This window comes from Macrobrachium rosenbergii, chromosome 19 (genome assembly GCF_040412425.1).
Source record: "Macrobrachium rosenbergii isolate ZJJX-2024 chromosome 19, ASM4041242v1, whole genome shotgun sequence".
Lineage (NCBI taxonomy): Eukaryota > Metazoa > Arthropoda > Malacostraca > Decapoda > Palaemonidae > Macrobrachium > Macrobrachium rosenbergii.
The window spans coordinates 35,205,102-35,232,819 of record NC_089759.1 but is presented as its reverse complement, the minus strand read 5'-3'; the positions used below and the strand labels follow the sequence as shown (position 1 = coordinate 35,232,819).

Sequence of the window (27,718 nt, the reverse complement as noted above, 5' to 3'; positions counted from 1 at the left end):
CGCTAGCGAGTGACTTTCGTCAGATCTGAATTGAACCGAGAAGTTTAACTGATATTTCACTAGAATTCACACAAGCGCTACGCGACTTGAGACTCAAGTCCATCGCATAAATTTATTCCGTTATTAATGATGTTTCATGAAATCTTATTAATGAATGGTTTAATATTTGAAAGTACGATTGCCTTACCTCATAGAGGTAGGATATCTTGAAAATCGGCCACAGGCAACAAAGTTTCTGCCTCGTCAAATTTTCCGCCACTCTCCCCAGGCAGGCAGTGAGTGATGGCCCAGTTCCAAATGTAATTCATTATCAGTAAACCATTCATAAATGTAGAAACGGTTAAAAAACTCAAATACAAAATTTTGGTATAAAAATTTAATTCTACGAGTGCTATTTGCCTTTCTTGTCATGTGATTATACATGGTGGAAAAAATTTTCCGCCATTTCCGTCATCTTCGAAGTGTGACGTCATCACCCGTTTCTCGGACGAATTTCCGCCAAAATCCAGCACTGACCTATACCAACCCCTTCCAATCTTTACCTGTACAAACCCCCACCCAATTCCCAAGACCACACTAACTTACGAAACCAAAGTTATATTCGGATTTGTTAACGAGCTAAGGTTTTTTTTATAACGTTTAGAAAAAAGGCTAATGTCAGTTACTAAAAGAACAAAATTTAATCAATTTTATTTTAATGACAATTCATATGATCTTTACATTTTTAGTTGCATTTGATGGTGCTTTTAAAATCAGCTAAGAAATAAGATAAAATAGGCAGTTTTCATAGGTTTCTCGTCAAAAGGTCGACTTTATTTTCAAGAGTAGGCAAATAATACACGATCTCGTTACTTTTAACCAACAAAGAATAAATAACCATAAAGTTCTGATTCAGAGAGAATTTCATCAATGGAATATGTAAAAACTTGTCTCCTTAACCCCGAAGTAATGGGCATTAAATCTTTTGTCGAAATCTGTGGATTACAGCATCCAACTGCCAATAAGGAATTGTGATGTGTCATATCGTACCCTCTCGTTGCGTGATCAGCAGTCTCTAAGGTTCGAGTCACTCCAAGGACGTCCTGTTTCCCCTTCGTTGCTGTTGCTGTAGTTGCTGCGTTTGTTTAAAGTCCGTCCTCTGCGTTGGCCTCTTGTATCTGCAGGTCTTTGGTCACAATCAAGGCTGCCTTGAACTGCGTCAGGGTAGTTGCAACTGACGATTTGATCATGTCGATCTGCCAAAGAAATGATGCATGTTATTATGTAATAAATGAATTTGTCTGATTACGTTGATTATACTATTTTGAGTTTTGTCAGTCAGAATACCATTTTTTACTATTTGAACTATTATTCTTAGTATTAGATATGAGCATACATTCACATGAAGAAGCAAAAAGGGTGCCCTTTATTTTGCGAAGCAAGGTTCCGGATAATAAAATGTGTAACAAGAGAAATACATAGAAAAAACGAAGAAAAACCAAGCAACAAGAGATAACTAAATGAATTATAAGCGGTTCACGAACTTCCGAGTTGCCTCACAGCCTCTTACGCACGAGCCTCAACCCGCTAGGGAGCGGTCCCACGGCTTTGCATTATACTCTATATATACATAGAATAAACATTGATGCTACTCTGCGAGATGAATAGCGAACATTAATTCCAGTCTTTGAGTCGCTATAGGTGATACAAAATGTTCTCTGAAAGATGGTCAAATAGGATAATCTCTCAATGGTAGATTACCCCAGGGACAAGAACCGTGCTGGCATTAGACCAACTCAGCCAACAATTACAACAGGTAGTCTAGATTTTCATTAGCCATAAGCGGAGAAAAAATAAACATTACTTTAAGCAATCGCTTTTAACAGCAGATAAAGATCCTAGGAGGCTGCACGCGTGCTCAACAGGAAAACATTATTCCAGGAAAGGCGAAACAAAAGATCTGAAGCATATGGCGCAAATAGGCCTATCATCATCTAAGCTGTTATCGGAAGTTTTGCAGCAATACCAAATCTTCGGCAGCATTATAAGATATGCTCTTCAAGTGCTGGGAAAGCTGGGTTCGAAGATACTACTAAACGTTATCGAATATTCAAAATCTTTAAGCACAGCGTTACTGCTGCGCACAGGAATCTTAGATACAGCCTAATCAATAATGTCTTACCGCTGGATTAGGCCTCATCCCTTACCAATTATGCAACATCAAAGTTTCTTGGAAGTGATACTTCATGGACTTTCAATAAGGACTCATATCTTGCAAGACAAGAGAAAGAAACCGTATTTTTTCTTTGCAATGGAAACTACATTGCCATGAAAATCGAGAAAGATTTGTGAGAAAGTACTTTACAACGATGTAATTATTCCGAAAATTCCAATAACTATTTGATAAAAGTCACTTGTGTGAAGCAAAATACACCCCCATTAATTCCGCCCTTTGTCTGCATCACCTAGACTGAAAATATGAATAATACATTTACTTGGAAAAAATACAGTGTTAAAGACTTAAAGTTTCAATTCTAAGTGAAATATTTGATACTCATCCGTCTACGTTTATAATTTGCTACGGTGAGACAGTTTTACTGCAAGTGCCATTTGCAGTATTCTTGTTTTTCTTTCCAAAAAGTTTATGTGTTTTTACCACATATGTATTTTTACCACATCTTTAATACGTGATACATTGTACATGCGCTACCGGGGTCTAAGCGATGACAGGCAGGGCAGCCGATCGAGACTACGGTCTACCCCAAAAGCCAAATCAAAGTCCTTCAAAAGAAGGCATCGTGCTTACCCCATGCAAATGGGAAAAAAGCACGTTAAAAGAAGAAGACTAGAAGTATATTCAAAGAGCCAAGAAAAAAGAGTGCTAAAGTCCTGACGAATATAAAAAAGAAATAAGATCATACAAAAATAATAAGCACATACACGAATCCAGACCACTGAAAAATGAGAGAATTGGCGCAAGAGCTCGACGCCTCCGATTAATGTGCTGTGGGGAAAGAAATTAAGACATTTTGAACTTTCCTTAATTTCTTTACCCACAGCACATTAATTTGAGGCGTCGTGCTCATGCTCCAGGTCTCTTATTTTTCAGTGATCTGGATTCCTGTATGTAGGCCTATTTATTATTTTTTATGATTTTATTAACTTTCTTATATTCGTCAGTAGTTTAGCACTCTTTTCTTCTCTCTCTCTCTCTCTCTCTCTCTCTCTCTCTCTCTCTCTCTCTCTCTCTCTCTCTCTCTCTACTTTTTTTTACACGTGGACTTTTAGCTTTGTGGATGTTTGCTGAGAAAATTAATAGCCATTTATAGCTTTTTACACATGGGCGTGTGCACATTTCAGTAGAAGATATTAATGATCTCCGCACACACACACACACACACACACACACACACACACACACACACACACACACACACACACTCAATATATAAGCGTCTGTGTCCGGAGGTGAAGTCTGAGCTCACACCAGGAGTTCCTATTGGGAATCCCTGTGACCTGTTTGAATGTAGTAGGCGGGAGTTGCCACATTACTTGTTAATCCAGATTTTTTTTTTTAACATTCCCAAGTGACAGTTCCTCTTTCGTTTCTCGAGTTTTTTTTTTTTTTTAACTAAACGAAGAGGAATGTAGAGAAAGAACAAGCATAATATAGGGAAAAGTGTCAAGTTCACTTTGAGTTGAAGCGTAGGGCTCAATATGATTGCCAAGTTCGATAAGAAAAAAGTTTTACCAGCAACAGTCGTAAATTTGATGTCAGTGCAAACTGGAAACTTGACATAGACGAAGGTGTAAAAATTTTATTTCAGCTGAAGTGGAAGTTTGATGCGAGGGCAGTCTTGAAGTTCGAAATAAATTACGAGAAATGACAAGGATGGGAGTGAGAAGTTCGATGTCAACAAGAGTAGTGAGTTTGTAATGATTTCAAGTGTTAAGCTCAATATGAATGAAACTACCAAATTTGATCTGAGCGAAAGTATGGAGTTAACTCATGGTCTAGAGGGCACTCTAGACCTTGGAGTTAACTATACTTGGAAGTTTCAAGTATGATACGAAAGTAATTGTGAAAACTGATGTGAGCTAAAGTATGAAGTTAAAAGGCTGAAGTTCATAAGAATGACAGTGTGAAGGTCGACAAGAAGAAAAGTGTGAAATTCACATTCCTTTACAAAGGAATGAAGTTGTGTTAACTGAAGTATAAAACTCAGTGTGAGCGGAATTATGAAGTTCATTATGAGTCTCCAGTTTGATGTGATCGAAAAAGTTGTTATTAATTCAAATCAATGTGAGATGAACGACGTTATGCCCTTGATTATACTATAAACCCACTTGGAAGGACTACAGGGCCCCTCTTTGCCAAAGGTTGGCGGTTTTTCCTTAAAAGTACAACAAAAGAAGAAGATCTTTCCTAAGCAGTGACCCCCAAGGGTTTTCCGATGTCGCTATCTAAGAGGGTCATTAACTTTATGATATTTACTGTCTTTTCTTTATTTTCATGGTCCCAACGGGCTTGTACTAAACACGCAGCAAAGGTGGATACATACCGGGTTAAAACCATTCGGGGTCACTGTCTAAATTAAAGTATATCTTAGTTTGACCAGACCACTGAGCTGATTAACAGCTCTCCTAGGGCTGGCCCGAAGGATTAGACTTACTTTACGTGGCTAAGAACCAACTGGTTACCTAGCAACGGGACCTACAGCTTATTGTGGGATCCGAACCACATTATGACGAGAAATGAATTTCTATCACCAGAAATAAATTCCTCTAATTCTTCATTAACTGGTAGGAGAGTCGAACGCTGGGCCAGCATCGTGCTAAGCGACAGCTCTACCCACCCAGCCAACGAAGAACTAGGGGTCACTGTCTAGGAAAGATCCGAAGGAGCTTAATTCTAAGGACATAACTGATATTATTATATTTCCTTATGTAAAGATAAGCTCTTCGTTGGGTGAGTCGGTAGAGCTGTGGACTGGAACTCGCTGGGCCGGAGTTCGATTCCCCGGCCGGCTGATGAAGAGTTAGAGGAATTTATTTCTGGTGATAGGAATTCATTTCTCGCTATAATGTGGTTCGGATTCCACAATAAGCTGTAGGTCCCGTTGCTAAGCAACCAACTGGTTCTTAGCCACGTAAAATACGTCTAATCCTTTGGGCCAGTCCTAGGAGAGCTGTTAATCAGCTCAGTGGTCTGGTAAAACTAAGGTATACTTAACTTAACTTATGTAAAGAGGTGAATTCTCGGATAAACTTGATTAGTTTACGTATCTCTGAGGAACTGACCTGTGACTGCACAAGTGCCAAGGCTGGGTCATTGTTAGGGTCACCTGCAAACTTGGCAATTCCTTGCTCTGCAATTTTGATGGCACTGTCGAGAAGCTCGTAGGTGTTCACGCCTTCGGCCATGAGGGAAACGTGGTCTCCAGTCAGCTGCAGAAGGTAAGGAAAAATTGCTCTTTATGTTAATGGACAGAAAATGCAACAAGAGGAATTAACTGAATATTAAAGCTGAATACTTTCGTGACACTGTAAAATATGGTGCTAATTACACATACACTGTAATCATTCAGATTCACACGGTATATAATGCAAAATGCATCTATATACTTTACACTGTACTATATATAGTAGGAATAGCATACAGGTTAGGAGGTTTGTGGTTAAAATTGCCATCGTCCAACCCAGGTCCGGCCCCTCCCACTATAACTCATTATAAGTATGCACTTTGAGACAGTACAGAACGTGCTTTGAGCCGGGCCATTTAGTCTTATTCCTTATTTATATTATCATTGTTTCTTACCTTATATATATATATATATATATATATATATTATATATATATATATATATATATATATATTATATTATATATATATATATATTTATATATATATGTGTGTGTGGGTGTGTGTATATATGTATATATTTCTATACATGTAGTTATATATATATATAAATATACAGAGATATGTATGTATATATATACATATATATAAATATATATATATATAATTATATATTTATATATATATATATATATATATATATATATATATATATATATATATATATATATGCTGCTGTGGTGGTGATTCTCGACTACCAGTCGAAAGGGCAGGGTTCAAATCCCGCTGCTCACTGACGGCTCAGATTGCACTGCTGAATAAATCCAGTAGCCCGTCAACCTAACGGTCCGAAAAAAAAAACCGGAGGTTCAATAGGAGAATAGGCACCAGCCCTGGGGCTGGGGAGTTAAACAGTGGGCCTAGCGACACACTGGCCACGTGGCATAGGCACTGGGACCTGTCTCCCACTGGCTGTCGGCCTAAGAAACAGGAGATCAGCGCCTGCCATATGAGCCTACAGAGGCCCAGGAGGACTTTAACTTTAACTATTATATATATATATATATATATATATATATATATATATATATATATATATATATATATATTTTTGTGTGTATATGTCTTGACTACCATCCAATATTTTGGAATGCCTTTGCTATCTCCAGATCCTTTCTTACCCACAGCTTTTGTTTAACTGCCATTTATATAGTTCACAACTTACTCCAAAGAGGCACAACAGTTTTCATGAAAAGTTCCCTAAATCAACCCGTCACTCGACGTCGATTGAAGCCCTTATTCCTCACATATACACTTTGTATATTTATATATTTATACGTTTGTGTGTTCATTGACCGATCCTCAGCAAGTCTTTGGAAGTGAGTTGGCTATCCACAAGTGTTTTTGTTCTTACCGGCTCAATAGGTATCCAGTTACAGCCGAGTCGAAGCAAGCCCCTTGCAAATGTAAATCCAGTGCTCTTCTAGCTATTGCCCCTCCGCATATTGTATATATACATAAATGCACACACACATATACATACATTTACACACACATACACGTATATAGTGTATATTTATATATCTATATATATACATATATATATGTATATATGTGTGTTGTGTGTGTGTGTTTAGACTCAAAGTGGATGATTCTCACAAAACTTTTCGCATCATAAAAAAAAAAAAACATTAAACAGGAATATCCTCACTGCGAGGTCTTCCTCCCGTTACACCTTTCAAACCTTTTCACTGTCAATTTGCGTTCCAGCGCTGAATGACCTCATAGGTCCCAATGCTTGGCCTAAATTCCATATTCAGTTCAATTCTACTACCTACTTACCTCCGTTACGTTGTTAATGATGTAGTAATACCTGATGTCCGCCAGGTATTTAGTCTTCTGGGTTACGTTAGCGAAGGTCGAGAGTTCAGCCACCGAAGTGATGAGGTCTAGGGTGACGCTGGATAAGGCGTCCTTCAACTTGCGGATTCTTATGTTCAGGTCGCTGTGGTCCCACGATGGCTGCCCTGTTAATAAATACAATGGCAAGTGATGCTTCTTGTGTTAAAATGACAGTCAAAATTCTACTCAGTTTGCGAGTTTCATTTTTACTACGACTGAAATGTGGAATAGTTTGGCCTTGTGCAGTTTGTGGAATCATCTGACCTCCAAATGTTTAACCCTCTCCGGTTCAGACGGGTCGACCTAAATGTTTACGCTCAGGTCTTGGTCATTTACTCCTGGAAGTCCATATTTTCTGTGAAAATTCTGTTAACTAAAGTCAGTGCTTTGAATAACATCTAATCGGGTAGAAGGGCATAGACAGCATGCCCAGTTTTTCTTCTTGATATAACTAAAATAACATTTTCTAGTATTTCATCTTGTATATACCTATATATGCAATGACATATATAGAAGAAAAGGTCCATTTTTGGGAAAAACGACCCCCCCCACAAATAAAAAAAACTCTGGGTACGGGCCTGTGGGTGAACAGTTGAAGATTTAGACGCATTGGAAGTTTCCACAAAATGCTTTCTAATTTTACCCGTGTAATTTTTATTATCACTAAAGTGGTACCATTGGAAAGCTGATAGTTTATTCTCAAGTATATTAAAAGTTCTCAGAAATAAGATAACACCTACTATCGTTTTAGATGTGATGAAATTGGAACAAAAATAATTTTTAGCATTTCTTATTCTCTTCCTCTGTCCTCAAAGGTCAAAACATACATTTACTGGTTAATCAAATGTAACAAGTTTTACGTAAGTAGATAGAACATTCCTTACTTATAGTCATGGTAAATATTTCAGTCGAAATAAATTAATATTTTATGAATGACAAGGCAATTAACAGAAGCGACCATCAGTCTCATTACTGGCATTTAGTTAATAGCCGGCGTTGGCAGCACTGACGGCTAGATTCGTCATCGTCCCACGTGGAATAAGTGAAATTAAAAAAATGTATCAATGAGTTTCTTTTTTAAACAAACCCAACTGCAGGATTGGGACTCAACGATACATTTTTATTTCACTTATATGTATATATATATATATATATATATATATATATATATATATATATATATATATATATATATATATATGTGTGTGTGTGTGTGTGTGTGTGTGTGTGTGTGTGTGCGTGTGTAATGAAAAATGCGAGTAAGTAATGAAACTGGATAAACTAAAAATGAAAACGACTAAGAACCATCACAACTATAATTCGTTTCACTTAAAAATTCATGTACAGGCTCTGGAAACAAGCAAAGGCTCTGTTTTTTTTTTTTTCAGCTTGAGCAGTTATCATCACATCCTCATCTTGTATTGAACTGAAATAAAAACCCGCAAATTCGTACCACCACCTTTTGCATAATGCGAGTGAGTTATGAATTACAGCAATTTGCTGTTTCCCAAGCCGAAGCTATTATTGGTTCATGGTTTATGTCCGAACTGCTAGAACGGTAGTTTGCACGTGGGGTAAATATCATTGCTGCAGTAACAGCTGATGTTACTACCACAGCCCAGTTAGAAAAGACGAATTGCTGTTTATCACAGATACGGCAGCAACCAGTATAACCAAGTGAAGGGTAAAATATTAAAAATTTCGTATAAGCGAATACAGAAGGACAAATAAGTTCGTAGAATTGAATTTACAGAAGGACCCTTTAGTATATAAACATATTGCAGATTACAAAGGTAGGAAAATGTGTCATATGCAGTATATATTTGTGTGTATGCGTATGATGGGAATGTGACTGGGGAGGAATTTGGGGTTATTATTTATAAAGTTAAGTATATCTTAGTTTAACCAGACCACTGAGCTGATTAACAGCTCTCCTAGGGCTGGCCCGAAGGATTAGATTTATTTTACGTGGCCAAGAACCAGCCGGTTACCTAGCAACGGGACCTACATGTGTTGCTTTTGCAGTTTACTCTGGTGTTGTCTATCAGTTCTTGCAATGCTGGTTTTTTGTTGTGTTTTGTTGTGTTTCTTCCTCGGCTTTTGTCGAGTATGTTCATTCAGAAGGTTATAACGGTATGCAATAGTAAAATATTAAATTTATGGTGATTACGAAATCCATAGCTGTATATACATTTGCAAATGTAATAATAACATGAGTTTTCGCATGTTTCCAAACATACTTCTTCATATATACAATGAAATATTGAAATAGTCAAGATTAATTAAGCAGAAGCGAAAAGTCAATCTTAAAATGAACAATCAGTGGTTATAAGGTAATTCAGAGGTTGATTTGCTATGGATAGTTGCCTAACAAGTATAAATTTTGTGACTATCGATTCCATATCCTCAAAGATCTCCGGTCAATATAATTTATATCGTCGTGATTATCTTGTTCAGTAGTTAGGGGAAGTCCTACTCGGTCAGCATCGGCGCCCTAAGCATGACTTTTTCTTTTATACCTGTGACTTTTTTTACCTGGATTCGTCAACAACTCTTTACCATATTTCTACGGACTCGCCAGAACCCATAAGAAAGGCATTCTCTGACTCCCAGTTTTGTGAAATTAAGTTTCGTTCATTTTTACTTTACCAGAAACTTAGCAGGTTTGCTGACACATTTCCTAGGTAGTTTATAAAACACGCAGAGGACTCTATTCAGTAATTATGTAATTTAAATATTATAGTGAACGACATAACACTCATAAGCCAGGACGCGGAATCATTATTCACAAAGGTTTCTGTAAACGACATCCTGAATTTCATAAGGGAAAAAATCAACTTCTTACGGAGACCTATTTCCTCTGGGCAGTGAAAAAAGTTAAATTATTCAAGCTCCATGTAGCCAATAACATGCCCTCTTTTAACTGAAAGGTTTACAAAGATTTTAATGTGGGTTAGGCAGTCTGCTATTCCTCTTTAAGCCAATGTCTGCATGTACTTAATGACTCTGTCCCAAAGTGGTTTTTGGTACGACACGTTGATGACATTTTCACTTTCTGGAATAATAGTTGAGAAGATTTTGATATCTATTTGGAACAAAATGAATTCACTTCTATCATTACGTTCAAAACTGAATGAGAAAAGGACAGGAACTAGCCTTCTTAAATATATCAACAGGGAATCATTCAAGTACAATTTCAACGTCTATAGAAGACCAGCGTTCTCTATTTCCTGCATTCATTTCCTAACTATCATGACATTGCAGTATCAATGAAGACTGAGGTATCAGTGTAATTTTTTCTCTGAGGACCAGGAACCTGTTCTGACGGTTACATAGACAAAGGAGTCGATTTCATCTGTAAACAACTCAACCAGCTGCCCACTATGACGGCGGAAAAGCCATCAACCTAGTTAGTAAGACAGATCTCTCTTCAAACCAATGGGCATATCAAAATAAGGGATATACCAGCAAAATAAAACTCCCCTGCCCAGAGGAATTAAGAACATGTCTATAGGGACATCGAACCTGACCACCCTTCTGCTTTCATATCGAAGAATCGTAGATAATGCTCTTATTAATGTCCATCAAAATAAGAGAGAATTATGCCTATACAACAGAGTTGATATCAACTTACACCTTTCTTGATGGGTCAGTGGTCAAAAGTCACTGTACATCACCCATGGTCAAAAGTACAACATTGTTTCTAAATAAAGCAACGTTTCGAATACCACTGGTAACGAATCACCTATCAGTTATAATTCTTCTGGTTGTAAGCTATTAAGCCATTCGTGAGGTATAGTGAATTAGACAATAAACGATATTTGTGTGAGCATATATATATGTGTGTGTGTGTGTGACCATATTTTTAAGAGCTCCACCTAATGTAGTGAACTGGATATTTTATGATATTTGTGGCCTAATGTTTGTGAGTATAAGAAAAACCCTCGGTGTATAAAACAAATTCGACAAATTCATAATTAACGACGCGTTACAAATTTACCAATTGGCTATCATGGTGAAGATGGGTTGATATCGATTCTAAGTACAACAAAACTGAGTTCGACAGGCATGTACAGCAGAGTCGATGTCAACTTATACCTCTCTTGAGAACTGGTGACGAAACATTTATTAATCATAATTCCTCTTGGTTGTAAGCTGTTATTCCAGAGGCGTAGTGAACTGGATATAAAAGTAAATTGGTGGCTTAATATCTATTTACCTATCTATATATAAATTTATATATATATATATATATATATATATATATATATATATATATATATATATATATATAATCCACATGATCATATGTTTCAGAGCTCCAACTACCACACACACACACACACACACACACACACACACACACACACACACACACACACACACATATATATATATATATATATATATGTATGTATGTATGTATGTATAGTCCTGATGATAATAGTTTTCATAGCTCCACCTAATACTATCGAAACAAGATTCGAATATCAGGCGATGATCGAACAATATGATCTGGTTTCAGTAAATTCGTTGACCACTGTTAGAATTAGCCGCTAATTATATCACTTACGACAGATATAAATGATTTATTTAATGCCACTTTGTCCTCCTACCTTCTCAATTTCCCCAAAATTTTGGGATATATTTATCACTGCAAAGCTTGAATCCATATGGCAAATCGCTAAAGGTGACCTTTTTCCGTAGCAGATTACGAACCTACGCACCTTTATTATTAGTAATAGTAAATTTAATTGTAAAAATTACCTTGCATTCATCGGTGCGAGTTGATAAGCTCACCGTTGAATCACCTTAACAAAAGTGTTCTATACTATTTTTGTCTATGACCATGTCATTGTGACGCCATTTTGCATTAACTAATAATATAATGATAATATCGATGAACGATAAGATGAACACAATACAGTATACTAAATTAAGTACGCTAGTAAAAATTAATATTCATGAACTCTTATGCCCAAGCACTGCTGAAAACAACAGCAATAATAATAATAATAATAATAATAATAATAATAATAATAATAATAATAATAATTCCAGATAAAGACCAAACTCCGATACATAAGTCAGGTAGTTTGCTAAAAAGGAAGAGTAAATGGCAAATCAACTCAATAATAATAATAATAATAATAATAATAATAATAATAATAATAATAATAATAATAATAATAATAATAATTTTTTCAGATGGGCTAACTACTGATACATAATCGGGGTAGTTCGCTAAAAAGAAAGAGTGCCCGGCAACTCTCAATAATAATAATAATAATAATAATAATAATAATAATAATAATAATAATAATAATTTCTGTCGATTTTCTGATCATCGCCTTAAACTTCTTCGGTGGCGAAAGGGCGATAAAGCGACGTCCCACAAACAGGCAGTTGCAGCGGTCGTTGGCTGTTACCCTCAAGAACAGCTTGTTTCAGTGTTGTTGAGTCTCCAGCTTGGTAAGACAGGTTTCTTGGATACTAACTCGACTTTCCCGTTCATTTGCTCTTGGGATCTCGGCCGTGCTTTACTGGAGGATCGTTGGTGTCATAGGGATGATTCCCTCTTTGACGGGTCCTTGTACGTTTTTCTTTTATAATTTTCAGTGTTTTCTCGTGAGTAGGCCTATCGTAGTTTCTGTCGAATAGTTCTTTAAATTTGAGTTCTTGTATGGTCTTCACTTCAGGCGGTATTTTGTTGTATAGTCTTGGTGCGCAGTGCACAAATGCTCTCTAGCCTGACTTAAAATTTGTTCTAGGTTTAAATCGCCTATTTCCTTTACTTGCGTGTCTACTGTTTACAAAATTCATTTGAGGTCTAGAGAAGCTTGCGCAGTTTCTCAGATATGTCGTATTGTGAATAGATTTTGCAAGATTTTAGGCGTGAAGGCGTGCTTCAAGGTTTGTTGGGTTGGCGAGTGGATACTATTGCCAGTTCTGTTTCATCTCATATTTTAGATTGTAGTACTTGAGGGATAAACAGTTGTCGTATGAAAGTTTTCAGTTTGCGGTTTTTTTATTTTCAAATATTGGTATTTTCGATTGTTGTAAATTCCTACAATAATTGTTCAAAATGTTTAGGTATTGTTGTAGATTGCCTTTCAACATGGTATTTAAGACTATCGAAGCTTATTACTAAGCTGAACTAGATTGCTTTGAGTGGTAATTCTATGCACTTTGGTTTTATACTAGCAAACATATGCAGTGCTACGGATATTTTAATTTTAACTTTATACTCCAATAGAGCAAGTCTTACGATGCAATAGGGTTTAAAGTTTCTGAGGATAAGAGAGGTGTAACTCGACTTCCATAGCCTTCCTAATATAGGGAATATTAAGTTTTATTTAAAGTTATTGTAGGCTTGAGGGGCAAACTAGTAACGCTTATCAGTACTTATAAAACCTTGCTTGCTGCTCCTTTTAGTATTCCAAAACTTATCAGGTGGCCCAGACGATTGTAACCAATAGTCAGCCTTTGGTACTTTCCACTTGCTAGAAAATTTGGGGCTTTAATATATTTCTTATTTCAGGTCAGGTTGTCGTTAAATGAGCGTGCCACAATGAGTAATTGAGTTCTTAGATGTACCGATACCTTATGAATAACCAGCATTAATGGGGTGAGTAAGTATTTCTTGGTTTTTTTAGTAGTGACTTGAGTAACCCCCTAAACATTTGTTTAGCTTAGTTTTCAGAAAAGTTTTCATTTCAAGTTTAGCAATTTGTAATTTATTTGGTATTTTTTCAGATTCAAAACCTTAGTTTTGAGAAATTTCAACTTGTATAAAATTTCAAAAGTTAAAATTAAACTTTTACAGCTTTGAACATTTCAAGAAATTTTAGGATCTGTTCCCGCTTCAGAACTGTTTTAAAGTACTTAATTTTTATTTTTATTAGTATAGCTATATTTTAGCATCAAAAGTTAGTTGAATGTGTGGTAATTTTAGTTGAAAGCGTGTTAGTTTGTTAGTTGAATGTGTAGAGTAAATCTAGTATTTTTTAAGTTAGTGGACTTAAAATTTTTTAAATTTTAAACATTTGCCTTATGGCTTGATCTTGCAATTTCAGCTAATTGTTTTAGATTTGTAAAGTCTATTTTGGAATTTAAGTTTTTAAAATGACAATTTTTAAAGCTCTTGCGTAATTATTTCAGCTGCAAAAGTAAGTTTTGCGTGTAAAGTAAGTTTTGCGTGTAAAGTAAGTTTTGCGTGTAAAGTAAGTTTTATGTAAAGTAAGTTTTATGTGTAAAGTAAGTTTTGCGTGTAAAGTAAGTTTTGCGTGTAAAGTAAGTTTTATGCGTGTAAAGTAAGTTTTCATGTGTAAAGTAAGTTTTGCGTGTAAAGTAAGTTTTGCGTGTAAAGTAAGTTTTGCGTGTAAAGTAAGTTTTGCGTGTAAAGTAAGTTTTGCGTGTAAAGTAAGTTTTGCGTGTAAAGTAAGTTTTTCTTTGGCCACTTCCCAAGCCCACCTTTGCCGGGGTGGCGTTGCCATCTGCCAGGCAAAGGTGGACTTGCATGTTGTGCATGGTGACTTGGTCACCATGCACAACAGGAAGTTCGGAAACAAGCATGGTGACTTCATCACCATGCACAACAGGGATTTCAAACCAGTTAACTTGTTAGAACTTCAAGGTTGATAGTTTTCGTGTAGCTAGGAATTAATGGGAAGTTAAGATATGGAACTTGAAATGTAGGATAGGCTAGAATAGGGCGAAGAACCTGCTTATTTTATAAAGATGGAGGGGTTAGGATAAAGGTAAAAATGCTAGTGTCTCAAAGATGCTGGGAATAGACTGGGGTAAAAAGCGATTATCAGACCTAGGGTGACATTTGACAGTGCAAGTTAATAGCAGAGGGTATTACAGTACTTGAGCCCTTTTGGTAAAGTGAGTTTGAATGTATAGTGGAGCTGAGAATAGGGTAGGGTAACTCTGACATATCCAACTTAGAATTTCATTCCCACTAGTAAATCGGAACTAGACAGGTAATAGGTGGATATTAACGATCTAAGAGGCCTAGGTCTTGATGTTAAAGAATTTTTTTGACTGTTGTGGACTTGTCAGGTATTCTAATAGGCTGGTTAATAGTGGAAATTGTAATTCAAATTGTTTTAACGTTCCGTCAATGCGCTCAACACCCTCACCCTCCCACTTCTTACTCTTCAAGCAAAGCTTTCATGTTAAAGTTTAGATTGCATTGCGTATTTTCATTGACCCCTACCTTCATCCACCTTTCCTCCAGCGGCGAAGCTTGCTTCGGGAGCCCCTTTCTTATTCTGAACTCCCCAACCACTTAGTTTTTCGCCCCGTGGGGCTGTGCAGTTTCAATTCCCCCATGACTGTATACTAAAGGACGAAAGTTGCCAGATAGTGTTTGCTTTGCATGGCCACTTATAGTTAATGTAGCACTAAAGTCAGATGCGGTTGTTTGTGTTGATTGGTGCCCTATTAAATATATCTTAAAGGATGGCACTCTCTATCCTGTTTTTTGGGGGGTTTGAAGGAACAATGTAGTAATATATGGGAATGTTCATGTGAAAGTTGATGGCAGTTTGAAGTAACACTAATGCATGGGATTGTTAATGGGAAAGTTTACTCCTACTATAGTATTAATTATAATAGCCTTAGAATAGTTGCTGGGACTAACTGAACACACTTACACTTTGAGGGTAGGTTGTCTTGGAAACTTTTAGTATATTCTGAAATCAAACTACTTTTCTTATGCACAGGCTCTTGGTGTAGCTGCAGCAGACCGTAACATCGACACTAATACTAATGGAAAGCAACGCTTATTCGTTAAGACTGAATATCCTGTGAGGATTCGAAGCGCTCTGAATTCGGTTACCCAGACAACAAGAACTCAACTTGCAGACGCTATGCGTGTCCTGTGACGGTTCGAAGCGCACTAAATTCGGTTACCCTGACAACTAGACCTTTGATGCTGTGCTCTACCTACTATTCAATTTTATAATCTGATTACTTTGGATATGTAATAGTATTTACATGTATGAAGACCAGCTTAATATATACGTCTGTAAACCTTTGTCCATTTCTTTATCCGCAAAATGTCATGTGATGGGGTAGACTTTGATACTCCATGAAAGAGTCCTATGAAATATAGGGAATGCTAGTTACTGATTGGTTGGTAACAGAAGACGGGGAAATAAATGAGAAATGAAGTAACTGAAATAATGGTTTTTAATTTTGAGTCATGTGATGGGGTAGACCATGTAATATTCCTTGAAAGACAAAGAATATCCTATGAAATCAAGGGAATGCTAGTTACTGATTGGTTGGTGACAGATGGGGAAATAGATATGAGAAATGAAGTAACTGGTAATGGTTTTTAATTGAAAGTAATGTGATGGGGTAGACTTTGTAATACTCTTTGAAAGCCAAAGAATGTCCAATGAAATCAAGGGAATAGTAGTTACCGATTGGTTGGTTAACAGATGATTGGGAAATATTGAGAAAGGAAGTAACTGCAGTAATGGTTTTTAATTCTGAGTAAATGTCATGTGATGGGGTAGACTGTAATACTCATTGAAAGAGTGTCCTATGAAATCAAGGGAATAGTAGTTACTAATTGGTTAACAAGTAGGATTGGTTAACAAGTAGGATGGGGAAGTTATGAGAAATGAAGTACTGTAACTGAAACAATGTTTTCTAATTATGAGATTCTAGTATATTAACTTCGAATTTTGGTGTTTACTTGAAATAATCTATGCCCGTTTAAACTTTTATTTAGCAAAGTGATATTTTATTTTTACCCCTCTGGTGACGAATGATTAAGACAATTCCTTATGATCTGGAGATCGCATTCGGCTGACAACACTCGTAAAGGTGACTTCAGCGATAATAGTTGGAAGTGAAAATTCAGTTTGACAAGATATAACGCCAAGGATATTTTAAGGATCTTCCGAGGTTGAATTGAGTCTAAATTGCTATGTAAGGGTTATTAGTTTGTAAAGTTAAGCAGGCAGCAAGTTTCCAATAGTGAGTGTAATTTGTCCCAGGAGTGGTTATTGCTTATACCTATAAATTGTTGGAGTTACTGTGACTGTCGATGGTCACTACAGCACAGGCTTTAACGTTGGGCTTGTATGTATCGGGTAAGTGAGGCGATAGTAATGAAGGATTTTTGCATAACGTTGTTTAATTAGTTAGTGGCCTTGTCTCTGGCTCTAAAGTTTTTTTTTGAATGTCAAAATTGCTCAAAGGATTTCCTGAGGATGGGGTTGTGCTTCTGGTCCTTAGTTTTGGCAATCTCTTGGTGATACTTCGTTTTAGAATTGCGAGTAAATTGGGTTCGCTTTAGAATTGAGAGTCCTAGGACAAAAACTCGACAAAATCGGTTTTCCTTTTATCCTGGTTACGATCAGCAAACTTGGGATAGCAAAGGTTAGTCACCTAATTCTGGCTTTACATTTGGTTTTTGTTGTTTGTGCACCGCCACGAAACATTCTTCAATATTATGTCTATACAAAAAGAAAATCCAGAAAATATCAACACCTTTTTCGTCGGTTTGTTTCTGAGACGTTTCCTTCCATAGCCGAGTAATGAATAACTAATGCTGATAACTACTGCCAGTTATTAACCTGCTAACTACTGAGTTATCCGCCAACCGATTACAGAGTTATCACCACATGAAAACATGTCCTAAAATACTTCTTTTTCCTTAGTGATTCTCCCAAATGACTGGTGCCAATTTGCAGGATTTTGATAGTCGCCCAAATTATAAATTACAATGAATAGTCGCCTGAATGATATATTGACTAATGCCCAAATGAACTGCGCCCGAAAAAAGGTCACATCAAGTTATGATGGACGGCAATAAAATCACAGGAATAAAGTCAGAGAAAAGTCATAATTTTATGGCAAAAAAGTTGTGGTAAAAACCAGTAGAACAAATTATATTACCTAAACTTTTTGTATAATTTTTTTCTGTTCTGATGTATAACACAAATACAAAGTTGAGTAAAATCATAGGATTACATCCTAGATAATTTGAAGTAAGCAAAAACATTGCAATTATATGCTAGATAATTATTGCAAATGAACGCTGATTCCTTGCGAGGCACCAAAACCAATAACAATAAAATAGAAAACGTTTATTTTTGTGGATGAAACCTTTTAAATACGTCTGGAATAAAGCCACATGTACTGAAAGTATCAGTAAAGTATATTGTCATGTGAATGCCTTAATTTTCATTATTTCAGGGATGTGCGTACACAGCAAAAGTAAGCTATAGTTACTTATTGTTCCTTTCTTGACCTAGACAGCAGAGAGGATTAGCGTACCCAGGTGACCGAGTATGGAGGGCAATTATAGGCTTACAAGATCACCGCATTTCGTAAACAACTTATTTTATGTATATAGGTGAATTTGCTCGCTGTAGATAAAACCCTTACTGCTGTCCGTTGCTGAATTCATAAACTAAGTGACGACAGATAGCTCCACATAACCCTGCCTTTAGGCTGAATATAGATTCGTGTGTACTTCCATGCTTCTAGAAATTTAACACCATTAGCTATGTGTAAATGTCTATTAGTCAATATTGTAAAAATACAAATAGCTGTTTACACGAGAGGCAGAAAAAGTCAAGTATTTCTACTGGAATAGATTTAGCTTTGTACTGAAACATGGGAGTCACTTGTCAAGTGTTTGTCAATGCCCAAGATATACCACTCTTTCCTTAGCTATGATGATAAGATTATTATTATTATTATTATTATTATTATTATTATTATTATTATTATTATTATTATTATTATTATTATTATTATTATTGTATTTTTAAGAATGTTTTGAGGTTCAAAATACACATATATAACGGAGTCAGCATAAGACCTTCCAATGGGGCAAAAAACAAAATGTTGAAAATTCGAGAACAAGTCAGTCCCAAATGGGCTAATCCGGTTAAATACTTTCACATATGTAATGCCATAATATATATACAATGATATGTAAGTCATGTATTGCCAGTTAATAACTGATTTAAAATATTTAATTGGTTATGACTTAAATTATGACTGACTTGATTGTTTTTGTTTGATTACCTGACATCTTTCCCAGCCAAAATTGTGAATTTTTCCTGTGACTTTATTACCGGTCACCACAAATTAGAAAAGACATATATATTATATATACTCATATATATATATATATATATATATATATATATATATATATATATATATATATATATATATATATATATATGAGATATCAGAAAGAGATATCAGATCTGAGGGAAGAGCACCAATTACTTCTTAATTAAATTTTGGGGATGTAGGGCGACTTGGTGACAGCGTTACAAACACTCGAGCGGGAACAAAGCCAGCAACTAGCGAGAGGCGAATTTCAACTGGGGAAACACGCGGGCGAAATGAGCTAGTCTCGCCAGAGAGAAGCCGAGTTTTTGGCGTAGTTTTGAATATTATTTTCGGGGGTGGATTATGGATTGATTGTGGGGGAGAAAGGATTTCTTTAATTTGTAGAGCTCAAGTAGAGAAAACAGACTATGGATTGGATAAACTTTGGGGACGCTATTTCGAGTTATTACAAAGTTATGGGCGGGTTTGGGGTGGGCTTATGTGAGAAGCCCTCGATACCTAGTACTAGAGAGACGGATAGCTTCTCCCAGAAGCCCCAAGACCGGAAAGGGTTAAGCGAGGAGCATATTCACTAATGCTTTCTACTGACGTCTCCTGAATTCAGGTGTATCGGTATTATTTTCGATTCCCTCGCATTTATTTGTTTATCATCTTTTCCTGTAACTCTCTCTCTCTCTCTCTCTTACATTCTACATGTTGCCCAATGCCCAGAGTGTATCTTCCAGCATGTCTCTCAAATCATTTTAAGTGTTGCCTTAAAAGTCTAGCTTTCTCCCCGTCTCCGTCTCAAGTCATACACGCGCATTTATACAATCATTTGTTCTTACCATCGAGTTGCAGTTTCTCCGCAATCCTTGCGATGACTTGCTCCTTCCAGGTGCGGGTGTCGACTGAACATTCCGGCAGGACGGTGCTGGACGTTTCCGCGCTGTAAGTGAACCGGAAATCGAGGGGGACGACCACGGGCACCTGGAAGTTGAAGTTGTTGCTCTCCTCCTCGGATTCGGGCATGACGAAGAATTTGTCCAGGTCGAGGCTCCTGGAAGTGTGGAGAAGAAGTTTTGCGATTGTAGGATATGATAGAGATTAGGTTATGGAAATGGGAGTCTCTAAGTAACCTTTCATTTTTTCAGTATAGACTGATCAGCTGCTTTTGATAAGATCACAGTCCTTCTTGAATTCGATCACTTGAGCATCTACGAGCTAAATAAAAGACATTCAGTGCATTCCAATTGTGAAATCCTTATAACAAAGAATATATATATATATATATATATATATATATATATATATATATACATATATATATATATATATATATATATATATATATATATATATATGCAGTATATAAAACAATTTTTGTGCAATGACTGGAATTAGGTTATAGCTAGAGAATCAGATCCCTTTAAAAGTTACACGGCTAGAAATGCATTTTTATTTTGAAGCTTAAGAAACATTAAGCTCTCAGTTGTGTTTATTGGCATAATATGCCCCTTTTCAAGACTGTGAAGTAAGTGAATCTATTGCATATTAAGAGCGAGCGAATCACCTTTTTAAACTCAGCTATGTAATCTAATGAAACTAAATAATTGCTGTTGTGCTATATCTGTAAATTTCTTATAATCAGAAGCATGAAATGCTATGCGCATTCTTTTCAATGAAATCTGAAACAATTTCAGAAGATGGTTGTAAAACAGCCTATCCCAGATGCATAGCTGAACGGCTATTAAAAATTTGCCTTCTTGTTCGACTGTACTTTATATATATATATATATATATATATATATATATATATATATATATATATATATATATATATATATATATATATGTGTGTGTGTGTGTGTGTGTGTGTGTGTGTGTGTGTGTGTGTGTGTGTGTTTGTTTTCTTGCATACATTCAAGAGACGCTACTCACTCCCCAGATGCTGAAACATTGACGCTCTGATTAATGGTGTCGATCATGGTGGAAGCAATAGAATTATTAGTGCGGTTGGAAATACTCTGCGCTTGTGCCATCTGCAGAATAATCTGAGGATCATCGTTCTTCTGGACTGGGATGATAAAGAAGAAGTACTGGTCAGCGCCGTTTGGAGTCAGGGTGATTGGGAGTTGACTTTTCAGCTCATCGAAAGTCGGATCGGCACAGCTCACTGCCTGAAAGTAAGAATGAAAGGTAAGCAAAAGAGAGAACAGAAAAACAATAGTTTCAAAAACATTCGAAACAAGTTTCGTCTTATCAACTCTATATGGTTTTAATTGATAGTATTTAAATGTGTGTGGAATACATGGATATAATTTTGTTAAGGCGTTCTTACAACTTTATAAAAATGCCACGATTTCTAGCAAGCTTCTCACACTCTGTGCCAATGACCGCTGATGTGAAAAGCACTACAGAGACATCTGACTCAAAAAAGCTTGAACAATAGGCCAAGTCACATCTGATAACATTGAGACTAGCAGGATAATTATTTACGCACAAGGGTCCTTTTGATGATCGCTAGTGCTTGGAAAAAGCACTGTCATATTGAGAGACTTGATTATCTGGATGGGCTTACAGACTGGCAGAAACTTGACCTTACTAGCAAGTTTCTTAGTGGAACAAGCACAGTTACCAATGCGTATAATTTACCAGTTACATTTAAATCCTGATATATATTTTGAAAAGCTTCTGTATAAACAGTGAACATTAAAACAGGACCCACTTCAAGATACCGTGATCATCTACAGCTTACAGAATTATTTCAGTACAAAAGATTAATAAAAAAATATCAGTTCTGTTCCATTATATCAGACACAGAGACCGCTCCCACGGTGATGATTGGTGGGGCATTCACTTAGCTGCAAAGATCAGCTTATGGAGAAGGTGCATTCAGTCTGCAGCATTGATTACTGGCAAAAAAGTGCTGAAATCACCAAAGGGGCAGCAAAGCCCAGCCACGAGAGACAGATGTGGAGGCCAGGGGATACAAAGGAAAGGGCAGGGCGTAGGACTTTACTCCGCAACCTGATAAATTATGATGACAGCGAAAAGTAGAAGTTGGAGTCTTTCCTCAATCAGTATAGAAAACGAGTCCCATTATAATACGCACAACTCTAACCATACCTAAAGAGATAGATACTGTCGCCTCTACAAGCAATACAATATGAAGACATATAGCAGATGTATCCACTCAGAAGTGCGCGATCATATAAACACAACGCTTCTTGCATAATTTTCACATTAGCGGTGGTTCAACAAAACCGAAGCCTATTCACTATGAGTATTATGATGGCACTCGCTTTCTGTGCTGATTGAGAAAAGACTCCTACTTCTACTTTTCTCTTTCACCATAATTTATCAGGTTGTATCCCCTGACCCCCAAAATCAGTCTCGTGTGGGCTTTACTACCCCTTTTGTGATTTCGTCACTCTTTTGCGTGTAATTTCAGTCCTTTTTTTTTTTGCAGTGGCAACGTCCTAGATTGAGAAAAATGTGGTAACGAAGGAATAAGCTTTCTTAGACCTATATGGCTTCTCCGTGATTATGGTCAGCTCAGCTCGTTTGCTGCATAATTATATACAATATATATATATATATATATATATATATATATATATATATATATATATGTGTGTGTGTGTGTGTGTGTGTGTGTGTGTGTGTGTGTGTGTGTGTGTGTGTGAAAACATTCTACCGGTTGAGGCTCTTTATTTAGGGTAGGTCAGCTGTCTCGAAAACCAAAACTGCGTAGGTAAATTCAATTTGTATGATAACTTTTAATTAAGATAATTGACAGTAAGTCAGCCAGCTTCTCCTAACACCACTAGCTATTCATACACCTTGAGAAAAAGGCGTCTCTTCTAATGTTGCGAGCAGTCCGTACCTGGGCATCAGGAAATTTGAATTCTGGTGGCTAATTTGAATGGCATACTGGAACTTTAAAATTTCATTATTTCAAAAAACAATCCCTGAAAGGCACCCTTCCAGAAAAACTAAGTATCACGGCTGCATTTTTTACCGTTATTACTTCACATATATGTTAGGGTCCCCACCCACCCACCCACCCTCTACCACATCCCCTGAACGCCAAAAGTCGATATCTGGATCTCCGGAATTGCTGAACTGATTTCGATGAAACTTGGCACGATTAGGGACCAAAGTTTCATCCCGATCGGTTAATATCCCCTCCCCCAAAATGATCCACAGCTTATATACAGATACAGTTATCTAGATTTTTGCTTCGTCCGAAGAGATATAGTTTTCAGGGATCAGCATCACTGTCCATTCATTCTTCAGGTGAACAAAATAAGTCAAGGTTTAATCCACTTTTTCTTCATATCTGTCTACTCAGACGGTCAAGAGTATCTCTCTCTCTCTCTCTCTCTCTCTCTCTCTCTCTCTCTCTCTCATCTGGCAAAGGAAATAACGCAAATAATATTTAGTCAGTCCACTGCCTTTTTGGGGGGAAAACTTTAATCTCGTCCCTTGTCCGAGTAACTGCTGAGACTCCTTTAAATCCCAGGTGCTAATCTGGTAGGATTGGATCCCCGCCCGAATGAAACATGTGCTCGCCGCCATCTTGAATTTCACCCATGCTGCCAGGAGACTGACACCAGCGACTGCTATGAAGAACGAAAGGCGTAATCCCAGGAGATTTTTCGGTAGTCGGGTGATTAACGGAGAGGCATCCTGTCTTAAGAAATCTGTTTATCAGTATTCAAAACTATGAACTTCGTAATGAATTTCTAAGTTCTAGAATTTCGCTACCGATCCTAATTTTTTATTAATTTTGGGCTGCACTCTGCTATATATTAGAATGTAGTTCCATTGTGAATATGGAGTGGCCCTGAAGAAAACCTAAGACAAACATCCTTTGTCTTAGGAATGAGTAAATACTACACTATTGTAGTAATTTTGCTTATTCTTTCTTGATAACTAGTTTTCTTCAGGGCCACTCCATATTCACAATGGAACTACATTTTCTAATATATAGCAGAGGGCAGCCCAAAAATAATAAAAAATTAGGATCGGTAGCGAAATTCTAGAACTTAGAAATTCATTACGAAGTTCATAGTTTTGAATAATGATAGACAGATCTCTTAAGACAGGATGCCTCTCCATTAATCGCCCGACTACCGAAAAATCTCCAAAAGTCGCCATCTATCCTACATCCAGCATAGCTGACGCAGAAGTTTCGACGCCTCCTCTGAATTTACATCTGCAAAGCAAGCTGCTCCTAGATTCCCTGAATCTCCCCAAGAGTTGCAATGTTTCCCAGTGCAAGGGCATCACTGCCCAACGCAGTACGTACTGGGAGGCTCCTCCGTCCTCCTCCAAACTGCAAACGATGCCGGTCCTAACTTCCTTGGATCTCTCAGAGATAACAATGTTTCCCGTCACAGGAGTGAATGTCAGGTGCGTAGGTGTGTGTGTGTAGGTAGAAGAAGCATCAAGTGTACTACTTCAGCTTATTGCTAATTGCTCTCTCTCTCTCTCTCTCTCTCTCTCTCTCTCTCTCTCTCTCTCTCTCTCTCTCTCTCTCTCCGAAATCAGGTTCTAATGCACTTAAGCTTAAGATGATGTTGCAGAAACTTCCCTCCAAATACAGCCTTACACTCAAAGTATCTGGATAAAACCCCCTCGCATTCTACACATCCTTTCACCATATGTCATTCTTAGATTACACACAAACGCAAAAGATATTCTCTTTTTGATAAATAAATGAAATCTATTAGTACCTTCAAGGATGATATACAACAATAATAGATTATTATATGAAGAACATTTGCGAGTCACTATTGTAAGGCAGCCTCACAAAGTTACCAGTTGTATGTGAAGAGTACAAAAATCTCCAGATTGTCTGATTAAAAATTTATGCAAGAGCCCTTAAGATTTCCTCAAGAAAATCGGTTCTTCGTGGACTTAATATCTAGAAGTATGATTCCTATGATCTTCATGTAGGTTATTTTGAAAATAAGACAGTTATGACACCTACCAGAACATGGGCTGGTCTTACTCTCTCACTATTATACCTTCCCTAGGGGATTCACAGCGGGGAGGCCCTCCTCAGGACAGCTTTCCCAGAAGAGAGGAAGGGCTTCTGCCAGGCACAGAAGCATCGTCAGGGGAGTATCTTACTTCAGGGTTAGGGACTAAAGATTTCCAGAGGAAGACAGGGTTGCCCTGACAGGAAGGCCCTTCTCTGGGCTGCCTTCCTAGGAGGGAGGCAGGCTCATACCAGGGCTGGAGGCATCCCTGGGGGAGGCTCTCACCACGGGGTTAAGGCTAATTCTCCCTGGGGAAGGCATCCCACAAGGGAGGCATCAAGTCCCTCCCCTGGGGACCTTTTCCCAGAGGAAGCCAGGTCACACCCAGAAAGGAGGCCCTCTTCTGGGGATGTTTTCCCAGGCCAGGAAACATCCAGTAGGAGAGCTTCACCACTGTGATGGAGGCCAAGTCTTCCTTGGAAAGGCATCCATTGAAACGGCCTCTGGCCTTAGTCCCAGGGAGGTCCTTCCCTGGGGCTGCCTTCCCAGAAGGGAGGGAGGCTCACACCTAGCCAAGAAGCATCCCTGGAGGAGGATCTTGTAACTGGGATGTGATGCAATTCTTCTTGTGGAATGCATCCATTTAAGAGGGCCTTAAACCTCCCTCAGGGATGTTTACAGTGATATATATATATATATATATATATATATATATATATATATATATATATATATATATATATATATATATATATATATATATATATATATATACACATATATATACATACACATACATCTTACTAACATACGTGAAGACAATGACCAAACCGAACGAATTTACATTAAAAAGGACTTACATCTGAGTGCAGGAGCAGGGCAAAGAGCGCAGCTAAGAGCACCTTCATGGCAGACGCGATTTGATGACGACTCTCTCGCAAAGCACGAAAAACGATTGCGGGAATCCTTCACTGCGTGCTGACGAGTTTTCCTAGGATCTTAATTTCGTCGCCACTCAATCTGAACCATTACGAACGAGTCTTAGTCCTGCACTGCGCCCAGTAAGGCGCTCCATCTCACCACAGATGTTCTTCACGCAACACTTGTTGAGAGAGAGACAATAATCGTGGCGGACACCTGTTCTCCATCACGGCATCTCCGATGAAGCCTCCAAATAATTTTATATCTGGGTTGGTGAATGCTCTACTGTGACAATGGTAAAGTGGCCCATTTGTAAAGCCAAAATCTCCTCAGTCTTTGAGAGACAAAACCATTTGAAAATCATTTGCTTCTTATTTTGACTGAATTATCTCGTTATTTACCTTTTCTTCACATCGAAGGAATTTGTATTATCATGTCATCACCGCCACAGGTGTTCCTTTCACCGATGTGGCATTTCTCCGTTGTTCGCAGCTATGCCAAGAAATGCGAGCCGAACAACAAATGGAATTATCTGCTATTGCCTCAGAAACGATTTTGAGAAATGCAAGGTGTAATAGGTTCTTGTTAAGTTCGTACATACATACATACATACATACATACATACATACATACATACATACATACATACATACATACATACATAACTGAATCACGAAAATATGGAACGTGATGTATATATAAATAAAGATAAAATCCACGAAGGAAACGGAAACACTGGAGTGCTGCGAGGCCTTTCGACACTACGTCCTTTACTTAGCAGTCTCCTTTGTGGATTTCATCTTATACATACATATATGTATATATGTTGCAGGGAACATGTGAAATCAGGGATTTCACGAAATCCTTAGGGAATATGTGAAGTGATAGTTTACTTTGACAGAAAAATAAAAAGCTTAAGGAGGAGAATCACCTCGATTTTAGGTGTTAAGGTGTAGCGTCTATAATGGCAATTCTGTTGTTTTCTTATTGTTATACAAACTTTTGGCACTTTCAAAATTCTAATCGGTTATGTTTTGAGGAGGAAGGGAGACGGTCCTTTCGAAAGCTAAATAGTTCTGATTTTCGTGCTTTGTGGTTTTTTCTAAAACTTGTACAGTATACACGGAAAATGTGTTTTCATTATATATATATATATATATATATATATATATATATATATATATATATATATATATATATATATATATATATATATATATATATATATATACGAGGCTAAATATACAATCACACACACACACACATATATATATATATGTGTGTGTGTGTGTGTGTGTGTGAGTGTACGTGCGCGTGTGTGTGCGTGTTTGTCTATTTAGCCTCATACTCCAGTGGTTATAGTACTAACACCCATAGTGAGAGGGCTGAAGTTTCGATCCACGGCAAGGTTTTGCAAAACTTTATCGTCGCTCTCATGTTTAGTATTTTACAACTAGCTTG

General features: G+C 37.2%; 1 protein-coding gene and 1 long non-coding RNA gene across 2 annotated transcripts; one reads left to right on the top strand and one right to left on the bottom strand.

The window, feature by feature from the left end:
• Nucleotides 1-674: 674 nt before the first annotated feature.
• Nucleotides 675-26,455, bottom strand: LOC136848822 (uncharacterized). Its single transcript, XM_067121506.1, has 6 exons — nt 26,197-26,455; nt 21,285-21,523; nt 20,192-20,403; nt 7,185-7,369; nt 5,281-5,427; nt 675-1,235 (listed from the first exon to the last, which is right to left on the bottom strand). Exons 1-6 carry the CDS (start codon nt 26,242-26,244, stop codon nt 1,125-1,127), a joined length of 942 nt encoding a protein of 313 aa, XP_066977607.1. The 5' UTR covers nt 26,245-26,455; the 3' UTR covers nt 675-1,124.
• On the top strand, nt 12,702-16,287 carry LOC136848503 (uncharacterized). Its single transcript, XR_010856039.1, has 3 exons — nt 12,702-12,837; nt 13,786-13,872; nt 15,977-16,287. It is a non-coding gene; the product is annotated as an uncharacterized lncRNA (long non-coding RNA).
• Nucleotides 26,456-27,718: the final 1,263 nt, after the last annotated feature.

Bases quoted from the DNA above. Each gene is read 5' to 3' on its own strand.
- LOC136848822 (XM_067121506.1), bottom strand. From the start codon at position 26,244: ATGAAGGTGCTCTTAGCTGCGCTCTTTGCCCTGCTCCTGCACTCAGAT. The intron at 7,370-20,191 runs GTAAGAACAAAT...ATTTATTAACAG, and splicing joins GGAGAAACTGCAACTCGATG to GGCAGCCATCGTGGGACCAC. The intron at 1,236-5,280 runs GTCAGTTCCTCA...TTTCTTTGGCAG, and splicing joins TGGCACTTGTGCAGTCACAG to ATCGACATGATCAAATCGTC.